The 21244-nt window shown below is 38.9% G+C and overlaps 2 protein-coding genes across 3 annotated transcripts in view; both read right to left on the bottom strand.

Annotated features, from left to right (window-relative positions):
• Positions 1-3240: 3240 nt before the first annotated feature.
• On the bottom strand, positions 3241-10503 carry LOC124120334 (uncharacterized S-adenosylmethionine-dependent methyltransferase Rv2258c-like). 2 transcript variants are annotated; one of them, XM_048403503.1, is made up of 5 exons: positions 10416-10503; positions 9475-9666; positions 7732-7925; positions 5642-5764; positions 3241-5258 (listed from the first exon to the last, which is right to left on the bottom strand). In XM_048403503.1, exons 2-5 carry the CDS (start codon positions 9633-9635, stop codon positions 4696-4698), a joined length of 1041 nt encoding a protein of 346 aa, XP_048259460.1. In that variant the 5' UTR covers positions 9636-9666; positions 10416-10503; the 3' UTR covers positions 3241-4695. The 2 variants fall into 2 exon arrangements, with proteins under 2 accessions (XP_048259460.1, XP_046339092.2); XM_046483136.2 differs by lacking the exon at positions 10416-10503 and having other exon boundaries at positions 9475-9684.
• A 930-nt stretch (positions 10504-11433) lies between these two features.
• The window catches only part of LOC124119336 (uncharacterized S-adenosylmethionine-dependent methyltransferase Rv2258c-like), a 29696-nt gene continuing 19885 nt past the window's right edge, over positions 11434-21244 (bottom strand). Inside the window, exons 2-5 of the mRNA XM_046481827.2 lie at positions 17727-17917; positions 16385-16578; positions 13493-13615; positions 11434-12831 (exon numbers count right to left, since the gene is read on the bottom strand). Coding sequence (XP_046337783.2) covers positions 12269-12831; positions 13493-13615; positions 16385-16578; positions 17727-17917 — 1071 coding nt within the window. The 3' untranslated portion in view covers positions 11434-12268. The remainder of the gene's footprint in view (positions 12832-13492; positions 13616-16384; positions 16579-17726; positions 17918-21244) is intronic.

The raw sequence follows: 21244 nt of genomic DNA, 5'->3' as shown, positions 1-21244 counted from the left end.
CCCATGATTGGAGTGAATGCAAAAAAGAGAGGAAGAGGAGACACCCTTGGTTCACCGATCAGATATCAAGAAAATTGAATGATATGTGTAAGGTTGAAAAGACACGGTGTAGAAGGTCGATGCAGTATAAACGGTAGTTAAAGCATATGTTCATAACATTGAGAAAAGACTTTGACAAATTTGTGCAATGAGAGAAAAGTGAACATAAAAGTAAAATTCATAAACAACATTAAGTTATTTGCGAATAGAATGACGGGGACTTTTGGAAGAAAGTTGGAAAAATGGGAGTCGGGAATTAAAGGGAGAAATTAATTTCATGGTACCATATCTGGAGATAAGGAACATGCCCTGGAAAAATGGAAAACATGTTATGATTGTCTGTTGATTGATGAGAGAGAAACTTAGGATACCGAATGGGTGACGTCAGCTAATGAGGATATACCACATGATTCCTGCAACAAAGACATCACTCTGGAAGAAGAGTAGAACGTAAAGTAGAAAAGCACAAGGTGTTGAAGGAACACCTGCACAACTAGAGAACGATCAATTAAAATCTTTCATAGAATTTGTAATGACTTCTTTTGAACTTCACGCATACCAGCCATGTTGTCGGAAGGCATTATAATTACAACCCTGAAAGACTTGTCCAGTAACAAGAGGGAGCACCTTGCATCTGGAGGCATTACCTTAACACCTGTCATCTCTATGGTTTACTGTTGTGTACTTAACTCCCGTCTATGGGCAGAGAATGATGTTCTTGATGACGAGCAGGACGGTTTCAGATGAAGCAGGTGGACATTCGATCACAAAACAAGGAGAGAAGAGAAAGTTAACAAGAAATCCAACGTTTACTTAACTGCCCCTAATTCTATGGACACAGAAACGTGAAATTTAGATGTGGGGTGGCTCCTTCTTGCGTAGACAGGACGACATGACGTACGCGTTTTACCGTATGAGCACAGATTTTGTTTTAATTGCCCACAAACAGTCGAAGATGAGAAGCATGTTCTTATGTTTTGTCTTTATAAGGAGAAATTGGCAAACTTTATTTTTTGTGCAATGAAAAGTTTTTATGTATACTATTCAACCTTGACCTTACCTGTTACGCTTCAAAAGACTGCAATGATGTTATAAGCAAAGGACGTTAACTTTTGTATCAAAATATGTGTGTGTGTGTGTGTGTGTGTGTGTGTGCGTGCGTGTGTACATGTTTAGTCTTTCCGATGTATTTCTGTCGTATATCGCTGGGCGATTGGTCGTAGTTAGTTTTATTGTGTGTACAAATATATGTTATACATGTCTACCAGGAGTGAGACACTAAGAATAGAGAAATAAAATCTTGTCTGTCTGTATGCCTGTCTGTCTGTCTGACTACTGTGTTATGCGGGGGACCTACCTCTCTGAATAGGAAACACACACACTCGTCTCCATATGTTTAGGAAGATTTTATTTCGAGAGATTTCAGTGTTTTCGTGAAAGAGCTGGCATCGTTTGTAAATTGTTCTGGGCTCCATTTGAATTAATTGTTTTATTTTGTTGATATATATATCTGGAGGATCTACTAAACTATATCACATTGTTAAAGAGAAAGACAAATATGACATTGGATTACATCACACTAACAACTGACTTGCTGCCTTAGATGTATCTAACTGTATACGGAACAGAGTGAATGTGAGTTAAATTTAATGTCACATCGGCAATTTTTTAGCCATATCGTGACGAGAGAAAGGCATACATTAATAATGCATATAGAAGACTGTTGAAAAACACCTGTTGTCGAAGGAAGAAGGTAAACTAGATTATAACAGATTTCACAAAAAACTAGCCTGAGAATCTTTGAAAGAATAAATCATTATTTCACAATATAAATATATAAACGGCAAAAGAAGGGCAACCTAAGTTAGGCCACCATATTTGGGACCGTGGAGACTTCCTTATAAGGATTTACACCGCCCCTTCAGCTGATGGCGATGGTACGCAATTTAGCCATCAATACAAAATCTCAAATACACAACGATTAAAACTTGTAGGAATATAGTACTTTGAATAATGTCTTACATGATCTTTCCAGGGGACAATTTGAGGATGCAGCCACTAACAATCTAAGATACAAATAAAACACTACCAATACTCTAAAATTTTACTATCTCCATAATTTCAAAATTTAACAATATCTTTTTTTAATAAACAAAATAATTGGAACTCATATGATGAAAAAGATCCTTTAGGGATCAACTATGAAATATTTATCCCTTGTGATGTAAAAATCACCACAGTTAAGCAGGACTTGATTGACCGTGATTCTTTCATCACAGAACGGAGGATCCTAACCTTTCAGCAAATATTCATGTGTATGACGTAAATGGCCTCGACGACATCGTCGTTAAATGACGTCCTCAAATCTGGACTGACAACCCAAGTAAGTGCAACCGATATTTGGTTTAATTTTAAGTGATTTATTTATTATTTATACATACTTGGGTGTCCCACTTTTTTGCATCAGAATTTTGATGTAACGTCTAATTACAGGTGTATATACACCGGTCAATATCCGGGAATGTCTTCAGCAACCCATGCTTGCCGTAAAAGGCGACTATGCATGTCGTAAGAGGCGACTAACTGGATCGGGTGGTCAGGCTCCCTGTCTTGGTTGATGATGTCATCGTATCCCAATTGCGTAGATTGCCGTCATACAGCTGGAATATTGCTGAGTGTGGCGTTAAACAATAACCAGGGCGGGCAACAAAATGTTTGGGATGATTTCTACATTATCTGTATCGGGTTTGGTGCGTTAATCCAGCTTCTCACGATTTCACTCAAAATTGAGCTGATATATTATGATGTCTGATATATAGTTCACCATTAAGCGTCACAGTGTGTCTGTAGGCCTTAGTTCTTGACAAAATATTTCTTCAATGACAATTGAATTTCTACTACTACTACTACTACTACTACTACTACTACTACTACTACTACTACTACTATCCATCAACAGCCGTAATGCCTTAACTTTCTGTTGACTCGAGTTAGAATAGGTCTTCAACAAACCAAAATTGATCGGGTGTTCAGAATCGTGGTTGATGCATGTCATCGTATCCCAATTGCGTAGATCGATGCTCATCTGGTCCAAATTCGAATATTTAGACCGCCGTAATAAAGCTGGACTATTAACCAGTGCGGCGCTTAACAACAAACAAACAAATAACTTTCTGTTTATTTATTGCCTCATAAAATGGAGATCTAAAAAAACAGAATTAACAGGAGTTTGACAGGGAAGCATATTTCGAATCCAAACAGCAGTGCGTAAAACATATACAGGAATATACAACGAAGTAGTTCGTAGCTTCACATAGACAGTCAGTATCAGTCACACATCAGCAAAACCTCCTTTGACTTTCAGCCATGCTCCAGCTTTGTAATCGCTGCCCTGTAGCGGGCGTCGACAGGCAGTCAACACGTCTTAACTGGAAACAACTCGACGGAAGTGATTTGAATTTTAGGAAGAAATGCGAGGGTACTCATAAGTAATTCAAATCTACAACTGCACCCCTGCCTTGCGTAACGTGTGCTGTGGGCATTCACGCTGGTTTACAGACCATATATTGACCAATAAGAGAGCGTTAGAACATCAGATCTGCTTACTTATTCCATCGTTAAACATTTGGTGGAAGCATTTCTAGCACTCTTGACTGAAATATAACTACCAAGAGAGTTGAATGAATGATATGGATATAAAGTTATGTAATGCTCACTAAAGTGTATGGTTACATTTACTCTTAAAGTGTTTATGTTTTCTTAACTGGATATGAAACTTGTTATATGCATATCATATCTTCCAAGGTAAAGCTTTTGCAGCTTTGCATTTTTGGCCTGTTAAAACCTTTTCTCAGATCTCCAACATGTTCAATTATTCTGATAAATGAAATTCTGATTACGTCACACAATGTTACATTCATTGTTGCATTTTATGAAAAGCACTGTTCAAATGTTGATTCTTTTTCCATATCTGTCTATACTTCCAACCTCAATGTTAAAAGAGAAAGTATTTGAAAAACAATACTGATCGCAAATTTACATAGTTGTTCATATTTTATAATGTTTCTCTTCATGTCAGATGAAACTTTTCTTGAAGACGTCAACTCTAACAAGGAAATTGCTATACCAAATGACACCTCATATAACAGTTTGCGCCACATCTACACTGTGCATGGCCGATGAACAGAGTTAAAGCAAAAGGAATGTAAGCTGTGGAGCATCGTTCGTTCACTTTGGAATTTCATCAATGGCGAATGTATTAGTCAAAGAACACATTCACCAATATTGAGGCGATCAATCGGCATGTGATGTTTGTAATTTGTAACGAACAAAATATGGCACAGTCGTGTGGCCATACCTAATAGATCCAACAACAGTGAGAGTAAAAAGTTGACATCCATGAGGATATTAGATGCTTATTGCCCAGAGTTACAAGAATATCCGACTCGTTGTCTATCAGGTCCTCACATACATTATTAAAACCTAATCTTTTAACACGATTTGAAATAATTATGATATCCTGACACATTAAATGCTGCAATGATCTATCTAAAATAACGTTCCTGGAACAAAACTCCTTCTAAATAGCTTAAAGTTTTACAGATGTATGTCAAGGTTACCCATGGGTAAAAAAACATTGTACAATGCAATGGAAATCTACTTCTGACAGACAAAGTGTATCTCATGCTCGTCTGTACGACTCATAGACTCGTTTATGATGGTGAAACCAGCTTTAGCAACCATCTCTCTTGCCAAAGGTGCTCCCCATGTACACCCAAGAACTGCAGAGTCAGGCTTGCGGTAGCTTTCCGGAATACAGAAGAAAGTGCTTGCCGAGTAGTAGAACATCGCTGAACCATTGGCAATGTTGCCAGTTATGCCTCCCTCTATTCCCACATCAATCATGCTGAAAATACCCCCTGGTTTCAGACACCGGTAAATCTCGTTTAAGGCTTTCTGTGGATATGTTAAGTCATGAATAACTAGACGGGTTAGTATCCAATCAAACCTCTCCTTGTAGGTTTCAGATATGGTTTCAATATTGACTGTATCATAAATAACATTCTGAAGGCCTTGTGTGTTTGCTTCCTTTCTGGCTTGAACCAATGGCTCGCTTGCTACATCAGAACCAAGGAAGGTGCTGTTCTTGAATCGCGAAGCTAATTTGTTTAAAATGATCCCTGTTGCACAGCCAAATTCCGCAACCTTTATCCCGGATTCTGTATTAAAAACAATTTTAGTGAGACATAAGATAGAGACCTTCAGACTGGGCACTCACAAGTAAAATATCAAACACAAATCCTAACATCAACATATAGTCTAGTAGTATCAATGTTAAACCATGTCACGTTAAAACATATCAGTGCAATATACCTGCGTCCATTTTATGCATATATGCCTTCATTTTGTTTCCCTTGTAAAGTAAATATTTAGAAGATAGAACCTCGTGCGAAATGTAACTGTTCAGTGTTTTGTTCAAACATCGCGGATAAATCGTGTATATGGCAATTGTTCATAAACTATTGCATAATTGTGATCTAAGTTTGTCGTGGACGCAGGAATCGTTGTATTGTGCTTCAACTCTTCTATTCCATTTACCCACCTAATTTTGGCAGCACCAGAGGAACGGCAGACAGGATGTCTGTATCAATCATATCTTTCTTGACTATGACCAAAACGTCTGACAATGTTTCAAAAAGCACAGGGGTTTGACTGTAGACCATTTCTGTAAATAAGAGAAGTATCATAAGAAAAACATACCAACACCAACACCAACACAAACGAGAGAAGGCTTGAGGTACGCAAGATCACTTCTTCACAGTGTATGCCCTTCAAAATCACGCGCAGAGATAAAAGGTGAAAGTATGTATGAATTTGCACAGTAGTACAAATAGTGATGATACCAAGTGTTCGCGAAAATGTAGCCGCATCCTCCGCTACCAGTGACATCCATCACAAACACATGCAAAGGCAAGTCAATTGTTCACCTGACCCGTGAAGATCCGGGTAGGAATAGGTCTTCAGCAACCCATGCTTGCCGTAAAAGGCGATATAGCTTGTAAGGGGCGACTAACGGGATCGGGTGGTCAGGCTCGCTGACTTGGTTGATGCATGTCTTCGTATCCCAATTGCGTGATCGATACTCATTATATCAATCACTGAATTGTCTGGTCCGCACTCGATTATTTTCAGACTGCCGCCATATAGCTGGAATTTTGCTGAGTGCGGCGTTAAACAACACATAACAACAATTGTTCACCTGAAATAGCACATGGAATAAGGCTAATAGGGATTGTCACTGTGCTAAATTTAGAAATGTCCTCCAAATAAAATAACACATTTTTAAAGCTTTACTAAGGCCATGAATGTGGTACTCCCAATCAAAGAACTTCTGAGCATGATAACCTTATGGCGTATTTTTAAAGAACGAGCATACTCGATTGTAGCTCAAAAGTTGCGAAATGTGGACACCAAACTTTGAGGCTGGAACTACTGGAATGTTGCTCGACATGAAGAAAAGGTTCAATATAAAACGTCAACGCCAGAGAACAATTAGTCTACATGTAGCTTATCCGTTGAAGCAAATTCAGTTGGGCGTACAAACGAAATTGTAATGAAAATTATATGCATCGACCAGTGAAAATGGTTTTGTAGAGGTTTCTCTGTCACTCTGAATGCTTGTGACGAAATATGAAACAAATGAGACTGTTCTTTTGGCCTCTTTGTATTTCTAGATCAAATGGGCCAACTTCAGATGACATTTGCTTTAATTTTTGACCAACTGCCCTGAACTCTTGAAACAAGAGGTCTAACAACAAACAAATGCCACATGGATGAACAAATGTTTTTTTTCTTGTTGAAACTTCGCTTTGACAACGGAAAGCTGCCCGAAAACAATTAACACGGAATTTTGACACTGTTTTCGTCCAAGATACATGCTACATATTTTCTTCCCCCTTTTCTTGATATCACATTAAAAATTGTTGTTTCAATTCAAACATATAGGTCGTTTTTCACGATGATTTATTTAAGAAAATGGTTCAATGATTTAACGGATTTAACAGAACGCTACTTTGGGAGTACACATCTATGAAATTAAGAGGTGCACTGTGATTTGTTTCAACCTCGAGCGACAAGTGAAGGGAATTAGAGACACGACTGTAACTGAAACTGGTCATTTGCCATTTTTAACAAGAAAAGGAGGACACAGAAATTAACCTAATAAGTAATATACCATCTTTCCTTCAGATTATGATTAAACGGTGTTTTTGAATTGAATTGAATAAGGAAGATCATGATTATATGGAGAATATGTCAATGAGTGATCCTTGGTTATTTGTTATTATTATTATTATTATTATAATTGTCGTACTTTTTATTCTAAGATTACCTTTGTAACAACAGTTACACTTATTTCATAAAGTTGAATCACTTTATTCATGATGGATAACTTATGATCAATACAACTTCAAAACATAAATACCCTGTTCTTCATGATCAATACCATGTCTGATTCCTCATGGGAAGAACTGATATGTCTGTCGATAGGAAACTCTACTTAAACGTAACTGTGTTTCTACATGTTCACTCTCAACAGGCTTAAACTCATGTCGAGAAATAGGAATGAAAATAACTGTCAATGCATCATATTGATGAAATTTTTTTTTGCATATGAATGTACAATGTCCATACCACCAGGGTTCCGTTGTTGAGCACATTCCTTGATACTGGCATGTCTCAAACCAAACTGTGGCAAAAATCTGGAAAACACAGATATTGCATTGAATGTGCCCTTGCGGTCATCTGGAACATAGAACTGGGTGGAGGAGTCGTCCACACTGATGACCTCCCCGACAGCGAGTGAACCCAGGATCTCACGCACATACCTGTGGAAATAAATAATAATTATTAAAACATTTATTTATCACAAACGTGCTCAAAGCTCATACTGATTCGAGGGCTGGTCAAAAGATTCTGAGCCTGACTAACTTTCAACTATGGGCAATAACAAAGTGATCTAGTCAATGTAGTACATTGTTTGAGTAGTTCATTGCAAGTGTATTTGGTCTGTTGAGGCCTTTTTTATATTAATGACAGTCAGTTGAACGTGATAGGGGTTCAAATGGACACAGAAATGGGAAAGAACGAGAACCGAGCAGTCATCAAGCTTTTGACTGTAGATACTCCCAGAGAAATTCATGACCGCATATCACAAGTGTATGAGGATAAGTGCTCTACCTATTCTGCAGTTAAACATTGGGCAGATATGTTTAAGGCTGGAAAAACAAGCTCTGATGATTACCCTAGGTCTGGACGTCACTAAACATCCATCAATGAAGAATCAATCAATGGATAAAAAAACCTTATACTGTTAGATACACGTATTACCATTGCTGAACTTGAGGAAGACACAGATCTAAGCCATGAACCAATTGAAACTAGTATTCATAAACATTTACAGATGAATAAAATATCTGCTCGTTGGTTGCCAAAAAAGGTTTCTAAATTCTGATCTAAAGAAAAATGAAATGACATTAACAGAGAAAATTTAGAGCTAATTGTGGAGCATTTCGTCAAATTCCAAAAGAGATTAGTCTACCACTATGATGGCACCATTCCACTTCTCCGGCACCAAAGACATTCAAGTCTTCAAGATCAGTGAAGAAAGTTATGGCCACTGTATTCTTAGATGCAAAAGGTGTGATCCTTGTTAACGACTTAGAAAGTCAAAAGACGATTGCCGGTGCCTACTATGCTGATTTGCTTTCATCGCCTGAGAAATTCTATCAAAGAAAAGCGGCGAGGAAAGCTGACTGCTGGAGTTCTACTACTTCATTACATTGCCACTTCTCACACCTCTCGACTTACAAAGGCTGCTGTGCGACAGTTTGGGTTCAAAGAGCTTCCTCACCCTACAAACTCGCCAACCTGTGATTTCCACCTGTTTTCTAATGTGAAAGAACACCTTCGTGGAAAGCACTATGACGACAACTATGACCTCAAAGCTGCCGTGAATCGTTCTTTTCAGGGTGGTTTCAGAAAACATCTTCCTGATTGGAATTAAAAAGCTTCACTATCGATATGAGAAGCCTATTGAAAAACAGGGAGATTATGTTGAAAAATAAAATTAAAAACACTTCACAATTGTTGGTTTTGTTTGTTAGGCTTACAACATTTGACCAGCACGCGTATATACGTGTTACAATATAAACTCAATAGACTTGACGGTACCCCTCCCATTGGCATGGAGCAATGTCACTTTGTTTGCAGGAGACGTTCGGGGCAGTAACCAGGTTCTTAAACTGTCCCTGACTTCTTGAGTAAAACGTAAATGGCGGCATAACAGAATATGTATGAGATGGGTCCCCTCTATCAATCTATGTCTATCACTATTCTTACCAGTTCGACCCTGCTTCGTCATTTTACGGTATTTACCTTTCTCTAAGGTTCAGCTTGTCAGCCACCTGCTGTGATGTGAGAGGGACTTTGGCTTCCACCAACATCTGCACCACGCCCAACTCCCTTGCCAGGGACAGGTTTAACATGACACCACCGGCGCCAAAATAGTTCATCATTTTCTTGTGGTAGTCCGACATCGTCTCAAGTTTAGTAGTGCTTGCGTTGAGCCTGCCACACATGTGTAACTAGTACAATTCCCACACTATACTAGACCGCCACCTAGTGGTAGAGCGTGCGCCCGGAGAGCGGAAGGTCCGGGGTTCGATCCCCAGCCGCGTCAGAACTTAAAGATGGTACTTGTTGTTACCCTGTCTGGCGCTCGGATTTAAGGGGCTGAAACAAGGACTGGTCGGCGCGGAGTCCGTATACTGTGTATGAGTGGGGTATTTATGTTAAACAGCGGCATGATATCTCAGTGGGCTAGCACTATAAATCGGCATCAATCCGGACTAGTAGAAGCAGCCACACACATACGTGCATGCACGTCGCTATATAAGTGCAATAATCTTGGACGCGACGTTAAACCCTATGTCAGCTCACCTCACCAACACTATATCTATCACAAAATAGGCCTGTTCAAGCAATGTGATTGTTGATCGTAAGTTTGTGGAGCAATTTCATTGTCAATATGTTATGCTTTCAATTGACTGTCGCATGCTGTTCTTACAGTTTAGGACTCGCAGCGTCTCGCAACAAACATCACCGCGCGCAAACACGCAAACAGTTCAATCTTTGCTTAACACAACGTTTTCGCTGACGGGACTATTTGTCCTACTCCTCTTTGATATCCACAAAGACACAATTATAAAACTGTCGTTTCTGTCAAGGCTGTTTCTATCTCACACTTTGCTTCGCTAGCACACAATGTTTTACCAGCCATACTTCACAGACATTCAGTACACGTGTCTAACTCTCACCTGAATTTCTGTCAAATGTAGGTTCACTGTTAAATCAGCCACTAACACAGCACCAGCATACGTCTGTGCGCTACACGGTGCTCTCAATTTGGGTCAAGAGGGTCAAGTCTCCCAGACGAGGTCGCATTAAGTTACAATAATACATATGTAATCCTAAAGCTTATGTTCCGCATGCCCAGAATCAGGAGGAAAATTGAACAAGTTTTGCCATTATATACATGCAGAAACATCATCCGAATATGACTATATATGTAAATGTTGCGGTACATATCTACACGAACTATTCAAATAATGGGCCTGAGGTCATGGAGACAAAGGCTAAAGATATAATACCATCAGAAACAATTCATGTGGTCATTATTGCTTGATTTTATCGAGAAGGATGCCCTGAAAAACACTAAAAGTTGAGTAACAAACATTCACCAAGTAGAGTAGGAGATGTGCATATATATATATCACTGGATTGTCTGTTCTAGATTCGATTAGGGCGGTCGGGTAGCCAAGTGGTTAAAGCGTTCGCTCGTCACGCCGAAGACCCTGGTTCGATTCCCGACATGGGTACAATGTGTGAAGCCCATGTCTGGTGTCCCCCGCCGTGATATTGCTGGAATATTGCTAAAAGCGGCGTAAAACCATACTCACTCACTCACTCACTAGACTCGATTATTTACAGACCGCCGTCATATAGCTGGAATATTGCTGAGTGCGGCGTTAAACAACCAACCAACCAAACAACTACTAACTAACTTTCTGTTGACTCGGGTTAGAATTCGTCACCAACAATTAATGCATGCCGTGAGAGGCGACTCTGCGTGTCGTAAGAGGCAACTTACGGGATCAGGTGGTCAGGTTCGCTGACTTGGGCGATGCATGTCATCGTATCCCAATTGAGTAGATATATGCTCATGACGTGATCACTGGATTGTTTGATCCAGACACGATTATTTTCAGACCCTCGTCATAAAGCTGGAATATTGCTGAGTGCGGTGTTATGCAATAAACAAACAAACTAACGAAAAACGTACCGTAAATTTATTGCCTTATATAATTGACATCGAACTAGAAATAGGAGTTTGACATGACAAGCTATATCTAATCCAAACGGCAGTGTGTGAAACATATACAGGAATATACATCGAGGGTAGGTCGTAGCTTCACACAGACAAATATTAGTCACACATCAGCCAAATCTCCTTTGATGTTTAGCCATGCTCTAGCTTTGTAATCGCTGCTCTGTGGAGGCGTCGACAGGCAGTCAACGCGTCTTAACTGGAAACAACTCTTCGGGACTGATTTGAGTTTGGTTTGGAAATGCTAGATCAAGGGCACTGAGAAGTAAATACCGTATTTTAATTAGTAAGAGAGCATTCACACTGGATAATATACCGTATATTACTTAGTAAGATGTAGTACATCCTATCTGATTACTGATTCCATGTTTGAAAATATAACTACCAAGAGAGTTGTATGAATGATATGGCTATAAAGTTATGTAATGCTTAATTAAGTATATATATGGCTACATTTTCTATTGAAGTATTTTTTAATTACAAAATTAGGTGTAACATGACATGTGAATAGCATACCTTCCTAGGTAAAACAGAGTTTTATAATTGATTAATTAAGTTTGTATTTTTGGTCTGTTGAGTTGAAATTTTTTCTCAGATCTACAACATATTCAATTATTCTGATACAACAATTCCGATTACGCCACACAATATTACATTCAGGTTTGCATATTATAAAAAGCACTGTTCAGATGTTGATTATTTTCCCATAAATAGCTCAAAGTATTTTGGATGTATGTCATGTGTATCCCATGGGTGAAACACAATGTACAATGCAATGGAAATCTACTTCTGACAGACAAAGTGTATCTCTTGCTCGTCTGTGCGACTCACAGACTCGTTAATGATGGTGAAACCAGCTTTGGCAATCATCTCTCTTGCTAAAGGTGCACCCCATGTAGGCCCAAGTGCTGCAGAGTCAGGCTTGCGGAAGCTCTCTGGAATACACATAAATGTGCTCACAGAGTAGTAGAACATAGCTGAACCATTGGCAATGTTGCCAGTTATGCCTCCCTCTATTCCCACATCAATCATGCTGTAAATACCCCCTGGTTTCAGACACCGGTAAATCTCGTTTAAGGCTTTCTGTGGATATGTTAAGTCATGAATCACATCACGGGTTAGTATCCAATCAAACCTCTCCTTGTAGGTTTCAGTTATGGTTTCAATATTGTGTGTGTCATAAGTGACATTCTGTAGGCCCTGGTTCTTTGCTTCCTCTCTGGCTTGAACCAACGGCTCGCTTGCTACATCAGAACCAAGGAAGGTGCTGTTCTTGAATCGCGAAGCTAATTTGTTTGAAATGATCCCTGTTGCACAGCCAAATTCCGCAACCTTGATACCGGATTCTGTATAAAAAATTGAACAATTTAAGTGAGACATTAGAGTGAGTGAGTTAAATTTTAAGTCACATCGGTAATATTTCAGCCATATCGTGACTATCAATAGTTAAACATAATACATATATTGAAACTTGTATAAAAACCTGTCAACGAAGGACAGTAAAATTACTACATTCATCACAGAAAAAGATATAAAACTAGTACGGAATTATAAAAGAGAATAGCACTATACATAACGATACAAGATACAAACAGGCTATAGATCGCCAGCAGCTGAAGGTAGACCACCATGCTAGGGTCCATGGGGACTTACAGTACTTTTGCTACCTGCATGGACCCCAGTCGGATGAGACATTAGAAAGAGACCTAGAAACACTTGAGAATGGACACTCACATGTAAACCCTAACATCAACATGTAGTCGAGTAGTTTCAATATTAAACCTTATGAAGTTAAAAATAAATAATGAAAACTATCTATGCAATAGCTTCCTTTCATGTCATACATGTATGCCTTCGTTTGGTTTCCCTTGTAAAGGAAATAGTTAGACAATAGGAATGGGGTACAAAGGCATAGAACCTAGTGCGAAGTGTAACTTTTCAGTGTTTTGTTCAAACATTGCGCTAAGATTAGCGGACAGCGCCAACTCTTCTATTCCTTTTACCCACCTAATTTTGGCAGCATCAGAGGAACGGCAGACAGGATGTCTGTATCAATCATATCTTTCTTGACTTCGACCAAAATCTCTTTCATTACGTCAAAAATCTGAGGGGTTTGACTGTAGACAATTCCTGTAAATAGGAGAAGTGCAATAAAGAAAACATACTAACACCAACGCCACTAAGATAAAACTTCATGTACACAAGACTACTTCGTATTGCCACACACACACACACACACACACACACACACACACACACACACTCACACACACACTCACACTCACACTCACACGCACACAACACAGACGATGAGGTAAAAGTTGAAAGTATGTAAGGATTTGCAAAGGTGATCAAGCGACAAACAACTTTTTTTATCATAAACAAACTCAAAACTAAAAGCAGTGTCCATGGTACGACTATATCATGAATGTGTATATTAATCACTATCAAACAGACGACTGGAGGGACGAGAGAATAGCATACGATGGCGCAGAAACATACCACTTAGAAGAAGCCACGGGCAGGGTATATGTTTGTGTTTTGTTTTTGTTTGACGAGACACTCAGCAATATTCCACCCATATGACGGTACAAATAATTCGAGTTTGGCCAAGACAATTTAGTGATTGACATCAGGGACATCGATCGTCTCAATGGGATACGATAACATGCATCAAGCCGCTTGTTTGGGTCTGACAAATAGTGAAGATTCCAGATGTTTGCGAAAAGGTGAGGTTATTCTTCCCCACCACTAGCACCCATTAAAACATATGTTCACCAGGAAATACACAGGAACATGGCACAAGTCAAACATTGAATTTCTTTGATTATGAGAAGATACACTTCACTAACAACAGTTTCAATTATTTCAAAAAGTTGAATCACTTTCTACATGTTGATTAACTTATGATCAATTTCTAAGCAGGAATACACCTGTTTCTCATGATCAATACCATATCGGATTCCTCTTGGGGAGAACTGACAACACTTATATTCCAGACATGTCCGTCGATTGGAAACTCTACTTAAACGTGACTGTGTTTCATTCTACATGTACAGTCTTAACAGGCTTACAACTCATGTCGAGAAATAGGAATGTAAATAATTTTATCATCCAAAATTATTGAATTTCTTTGGAAATATGTTTTGTTACTGATGTGCCGAATTTAGAAATTTCTTCAATATAAAATAAAATTGTTTAAAAGCTTTACTAAAATTCAATTTCGTATCCCTGATCAAACAGCTTTTGACCATATCATATGGTGCTCACATATAAGCATAGTCGTATGGAGTTTAATGTGAAATGTCTACACCAGAGAAAATCAGTCAACACGAAACGGATTTCATTGAGCGTAAAAGTGAAAGAGTTATGAAAATTATATGAATGTACCCCTGAATATCTTGAGATGTTGAGTCATCCCCAGTTAACTTAAGTTGTTGAGTCTTGTTGAGATTTTTCTAACAGTGAATATTTTTTGCATATAACTAAATATGAAACAAGGCGGTTACATGTCTCTTTCTATCTCTACCTCAAGTGGGTCAACTTCAGATGACATGTGCTTTAAGTTTTGACAAATTGCCCAGAACTTTTGAAAATAGCTAACAACGTTTGGGTATTCATTTTGAAACGGTAGATTTTCCTGTAGGACCTTCATGTTGACAACGGAAAACCCTCAGATACCCAAGACACAATAAACACAAACAATACCCCTTCTTTCGTTGATACCACATTAAAGTTAGTTTTGTCGACAGACAAATATAGCAACGATTTATAGAACTGGTTCAATGATTGTATGAATTTAACACATCGCTACTTTGGGTGCACCAACCTATGAAATTTAGAGGTGCATATGATTTATTTTAACCAAGCAATGCAGGATTACCTCGAGTGACAAGTGAAACTGGATATTTGACATATTTTATTTAACTACAAAAGGGGGACACACAAATGAATCGCATAAAACTATGAACCTATAGCTAATATATCTTCTTTGTATCTACCTCACATCCTTTAGAATATGATTAAATGGTATTTTGAATTGAATTGTATTGAACTTATTAAAGAAGATTATGAATATATGGACAATATGTTAATGAGTAATCCTTTGTTATTTGTGCCTGAGAAGGAATAGAAATTATTATTATTGATTATGAGAAGATACACTTCACTAACAACAGTTTCAATTATTTCAAAAAGTTGAATCACTTTCTACATGTTGATTAACTTATGATCAATTTCTAAGCAGGAATACACCTGTTTCTCATGATCAATACCATATCGGATTCCTCTTGGGGAGAACTGACAACACTTATATTCCAGACATGTCCGTCGATTGGAAACTCTACTTAAACGTGACTGTGTTTCATTCTACATGTACAGTCTTAACAGGCTTACAACTCATGTCGAGAAATGGGAATGTAAATAATTTTATCATCCAAAACTGGCTCCCACAGGAGATATCGCTTGGATGAGATCAAGCGATATCTACACTGTAGATATCGCTGCAATGAAATTACATCACAATGCTTTGCAGACCATTGTGACGTCACTGGTTACCATGACGTCACAATCAAATGACATTACTAATGGCTCTGCTACTGAAGCTGTTTGCAGTACTTTTTACACTGAAGACACTGCTAATTACTGTCTACAAATTGAAAAAGTTGAAAGAATGATGTTGGATGATAAATAAAATCTCACCCGAGTGTCTTTTGATATCAAACATATCAACACTCGTTGATAAAAGTGGCAAAAATCCTCGGCAAGCCTCGGAATTTTTCCACTTTTATCAACTCGTGTTGATATATTTGATATCAAAAGACACTCGGTTGAGATTCTCTATGTCTTCGCATTATATTGTTGAAATTAGTTTGCTGAGTGAATGTACAAAGTCCTTACCACCAGGGTTCCGTAGTTGAGCACATTCCTTGACACTGGCATGTCTCAAACCCATCGGTGGCAAAACCCTGGAAAGCACAGATATTGCTTTGAATGTGCCCTTGCGGTCATCTGGAACATGGAACTGGGTGGAGGAGTCGTCCACGCTGATGACCTCCCCGACAGCCAGAGAACCCAGGATCTCACGCACATACCTGTTGAAACAAATAATTATCATTAAACAAATTACTAATTTCTTTCGCAAACGTGCTCAGACTTCATAACGGTATATACCTGTTACAGTATAACCTCGATAGTCCAGACCGTACCTTTATCATTGGTATGGATTAATGTCGCTTTCCCTGTAGAAGACGTTCAGGGCTCATGTTTATGCAGATTCTTAAACAATCGAGGTCTCGGACTTCTTGAGTAAAGCTTAAAGGGGAAGTGTACACGCAAAAATCACTTTCTTTCTTTTTCTAAACAAAACGCAATTTTAGAATTAATTAGTATCTGTGTTTGAAAATATACACTCATTTTTTTCACAGTGAAAGTAGGAAGCTCACAATAGTGTGAAAATGATATGCCGTCATGAGGCCTTCTTTTTTCGAGCTAAACTGGCCTGAGTTATCCCCCTTAGATTATGACGTAATTGGTGCCAATTCAACTGGGTCCCTGTCTATTCTCAACGCAAAAGATATCAAGTACCAGTTTGCGGTAAAACAACATGGCCTACGACACACTCCGGCGCAGTGGTGACTCAGCATAACACTATTCTGGCTGGCATCTGAGACGCTAGAATCACAAACCTGGACCTACACCACGTGAAGCGGCTCTAACAAAGCATAATGACGTCATAATGTTTATCAATTGGCACCAATGACGTCATATTGCAAGGGGCATAAGCCATGGTGTTTTTGTTGTGGAAATAGAACACTTGGTAAATGTGAAAAATATAAATCGTTTTAATGCGAAAAATATGTTAATTAATTGTGATATTTTTATATTTTTGTCTATGACACTTCTAGGTTAACACTTTTAATGTGGAAAAAGTACAAGAAAATTAGGTGCATTTCCGTGTGAACTTGCCCTTTAAATAGAATATGTAAGAGATGGGCCCCGACTATCAATTAATGTCTATCAATGTTGTTACCAGTTTGTCGGGGCGGTCGGGTAGCCTAGTGGTCAAAGCGTTCGCTCGTCACGAAGACCCGGGCTCGATTCCCGACATGGGTACAATGTGTGAAGCCCATTTCTGGTGTCCCCCGCTGTGATATTGCTGGAATATTGCTAAAAGCGGCGTAAAACCATACTCGCTCACTGTTACCGGTTTGTCACTGCTTCATTATTACATGGTGTTTACCTTTCTCTGAGGTTCAGTTTGTCAGCCACCTGCTGTGAGGTGAGTGGGCTTTGCGCTTCCACCAGTATCTGCACGACGCCCAACTCCTTTGCCAGGGACAGGTTTAACATGACACCACTGGCGCCGAAATGGTTCATCATCTTCTTGTGGTAATCCGACATCGTCTCAAATTGAATTGCTTGCGGTGAACCCTGCAGATACAGTCATGAGTATAAGTTTGTTTGTTTGTTGTTTAACGCCGCACTCAGCAATATGCCAGCTATATGACGGCGGTCTGTAAAATAATCGAGTCTGGACCAGACAATCCAGTGATAGACATCATGAGCATCGATCTAAGCAATTGGGATCGATGACATGTATCAACCAAGTCAGCGAGCCTGACCACCCGATCCCGTTAGTCGCCTTTTACGACAAGCATAGTCGTCTTTCAGATACTTCTGCAACACTGTGTGTCCCAACGGACAGGAAATACTGCTGATAGCCTCTGGTCAACTCAGCCGCGCTACCGCAGGATGTTCGTCCAACTCTGCAGGGGGCATTCTCAGTGGCTTCAAACGCCCTGAAATGTTTTCGCCTTGCCCCCAAGATGGTGGACAAGTGAAATCGTATGATATTTGGGCTATTTTAGGTCGCGATCTCTTTTTTGATTACCCAATAAAGTCAATTCAAAGTATACGGTTGTGAAGAAGCTTACAACTTTGTAACACTTATTCATCTCATTCCAATAGAGCTACTCGTGCTCACATAAAGTTGTAGTTATTATGTCACTGTTTTATTTCTTTAAAAATATATTACGTGTTCATGAATAACAATTAAGATGAACATTCAATTTCCGATACAAGTAAATGAATAAGTGTGTTTTACGCCACAATCAGTCAAAGACCAACGTTGTCTGGTTTGATGACATTGTGTACACCGTATCCCCATTTAAGCCTCCACTGTGCGTATTCCTGGTGAAGAAAAGGGCCCATGTACCTGGGAATCTAATTAATACATTCATGCGCGGCATTCGTTACCTTAAGAAGATCATTGTTAACATGCTTATCCAACTCGAACTACCATCCCGCCGAAGATGAATTTTGATTTACCAATCCCTGAATTGAGAAGACGTGCGTTACGAAGCTCATCCAAGTCGTCATCAATATCCGTAAATGTCTGTGATATTATTACCCATCAAAAGCCGAATATATTTATTGAGCTTTCTTGACGACAAATGTCATAACTGGGATAACACTTTCTTAGTAAAGTACAGATTCTCGTACTTTTTTGGGTTGACTCCCGTCCGGGATTTCAGCCCACAATGTGAGTGAGGCACCCAATCGCCAGCACACAAGTCAGCGATCTAACCCATTCTCAGTAAACTACATATTCTCGTAATTTTTAGGGTTGATATAATAGACGTTGATGGACAAATTAAAGCCAAAACTTAACTTATGAATGATTGGTAATGGGCAATGGACAATGGGCAAACGGGAGACCGGGGTAATCAGCGCTAATTATCTGTTGGCTTCCCTTGTTACGTTTCCTTCTTTGCTATCTTTTTACTTTTGTTGTTCTTACAGGTACATATATATGTTCTCTGCCTCATAGAATTTATTCACCCGATGAAGGAGTGAGTATATACACCGAAACGTTGTGTTCCTCATAATAAAGACGTTGACGTTCATAATTTTTTCCTTATGTGTATCACTTCTTAATGCCCTTCAAAGACTCAATCTAGCTTTGTTTTTAAATGTGGAGATATTTGCTTAGAATATAATATGGTCATGCCTATAAACATTTGGGTCTTTGTCTACTTGAGTATTTAAACATAAATTTTATAGCTGATGACATTGCTAAATCTGCAGGAATGCAGTACACGTCATAGCAAGCTGTGATCTTTATTCACACTTTAGATATTCGAAATGGAGATCTGTAAGTTTATCGTAATCTACCTCCTGACCAGTTGAACTTCTTAGTGCATTCTGATGCCATTGGAAAATTCCAGGCTGCCCTTCTTTCTGTGGTGTTTTGACGAATGAAATCTATTGCGTTATGATAATCTCTGTTTGCTGATATTTAATATGTACATATTGTAAAATATTTACGATATTTTAAACGTGTAATTCGATGCATGCAATGCAATGTAAACATAAGTGCGGATGCACGAAGGCGGTTATAGTCATAGTTATAGTGCGATGGATATAGGGGAATGGTAGGAGGGTGAATGTATGTAAGAACGAATACCGATACATGAGGACGGATATAGTTATTGTTCGATGGATGTTGGGGAATGGTGGGAGGATGGACTATGTATGTAAGCATGCGCATGGATCCATGATGGCTGACGTAGACATATTGGTGGGGAAAGAAGAATGCGATGTGTGTGTGTGTGTGTGTGTGTGTGTGTGCGCGCGCGTGCGTGCATGCGTTGTGATACGAGGGTTGGCGAACATGTTGTGAGATGATTGTGTAAGTAAGTTGAGTGGGTGAAGATGTGGCAGGTATGAGTATTGATACATGCAGAGTTGGGGTTGGGGGACATGGTGTGCCTGTTCTGATGTCTTTTGTTTCACTCACTTGTAGGGTTTTCTTTTACTCAAAAAAATGTGTTACGGATTTTAATGACTGAAAATGTAGTGTCATACTGACCGGGCATTCTACATATCTATTCGAACTACGTAGCCATGTTTATGCTGTACAATTCTTCTACTTCTTCTTCTTCACACACACACAAACACACACACACACACACACACACACACACACACACACACACACACACACACACACACACACACACACACACAGAGAGAGAGACACAGAGAGACACACACACACATTCACATTAATTGTTTCATTAAATGTATCATCGAGTATCAGTAAGAAACTAGAAATAACTGCCTTTGTTCTGTAAATCTCACCAAGTTTCAGCTTTCGCCTCTTCCTTTGTGGAATGAGGTTTCACATTTGTAAAATGATCTCTCTTATCTGTCTGTACCATCAACTGTGCCCTCACCCCCTGCAGTTTTCCCGTCCCATATTGCCAAGCAGGTCACCCACAAGAAGGAATACGGCCCTCCCTCATTCCAGTTGTACCGTGCCTAGCACAATATGTTGTGGTGCCTTGCTGTGGCCAAACATTTTGTAACAATTTGGCAAACTTTGATATGTAAACAGCAAATATAATTCAGTTTTATTTCAACAAAAACGGAAAAAAATCCTACTTATTTTGTGGATACCATAACAATAAATCAAACCAATAGATCGTTTGAGCAAGCATGAATATCACAAATATTTAGCAAGCCGATAGTCATAATTCCCACTGTTGGTCCAAAGTGAAATGTTCTTCATGAATACTGTAAATCGTGAAATTAACGCAATAATAAGTCAGCAGATTAATGCGAGTATAGAACCCTGGCTTAAAATGCGTCATGACATTTATGAGAGTAGCCTTTCAAAAATCACCGTAGACTCACAATTCAATAATGTAGTATTGGCTGATAGACGTTCGACCGAATAGTATCATTTGTTAACTT

The sequence above is a fragment of the Haliotis rufescens genome, unplaced genomic scaffold (assembly GCF_023055435.1).
Source record: "Haliotis rufescens isolate VD_foot unplaced genomic scaffold, xgHalRufe1.0.p SCAF_3, whole genome shotgun sequence".
Taxonomy (NCBI): domain Eukaryota; kingdom Metazoa; phylum Mollusca; class Gastropoda; order Lepetellida; family Haliotidae; genus Haliotis; species Haliotis rufescens.
Note: the sequence above shows the minus strand (reverse complement) of the source record. Positions and strands in the feature narration are given on the sequence as shown.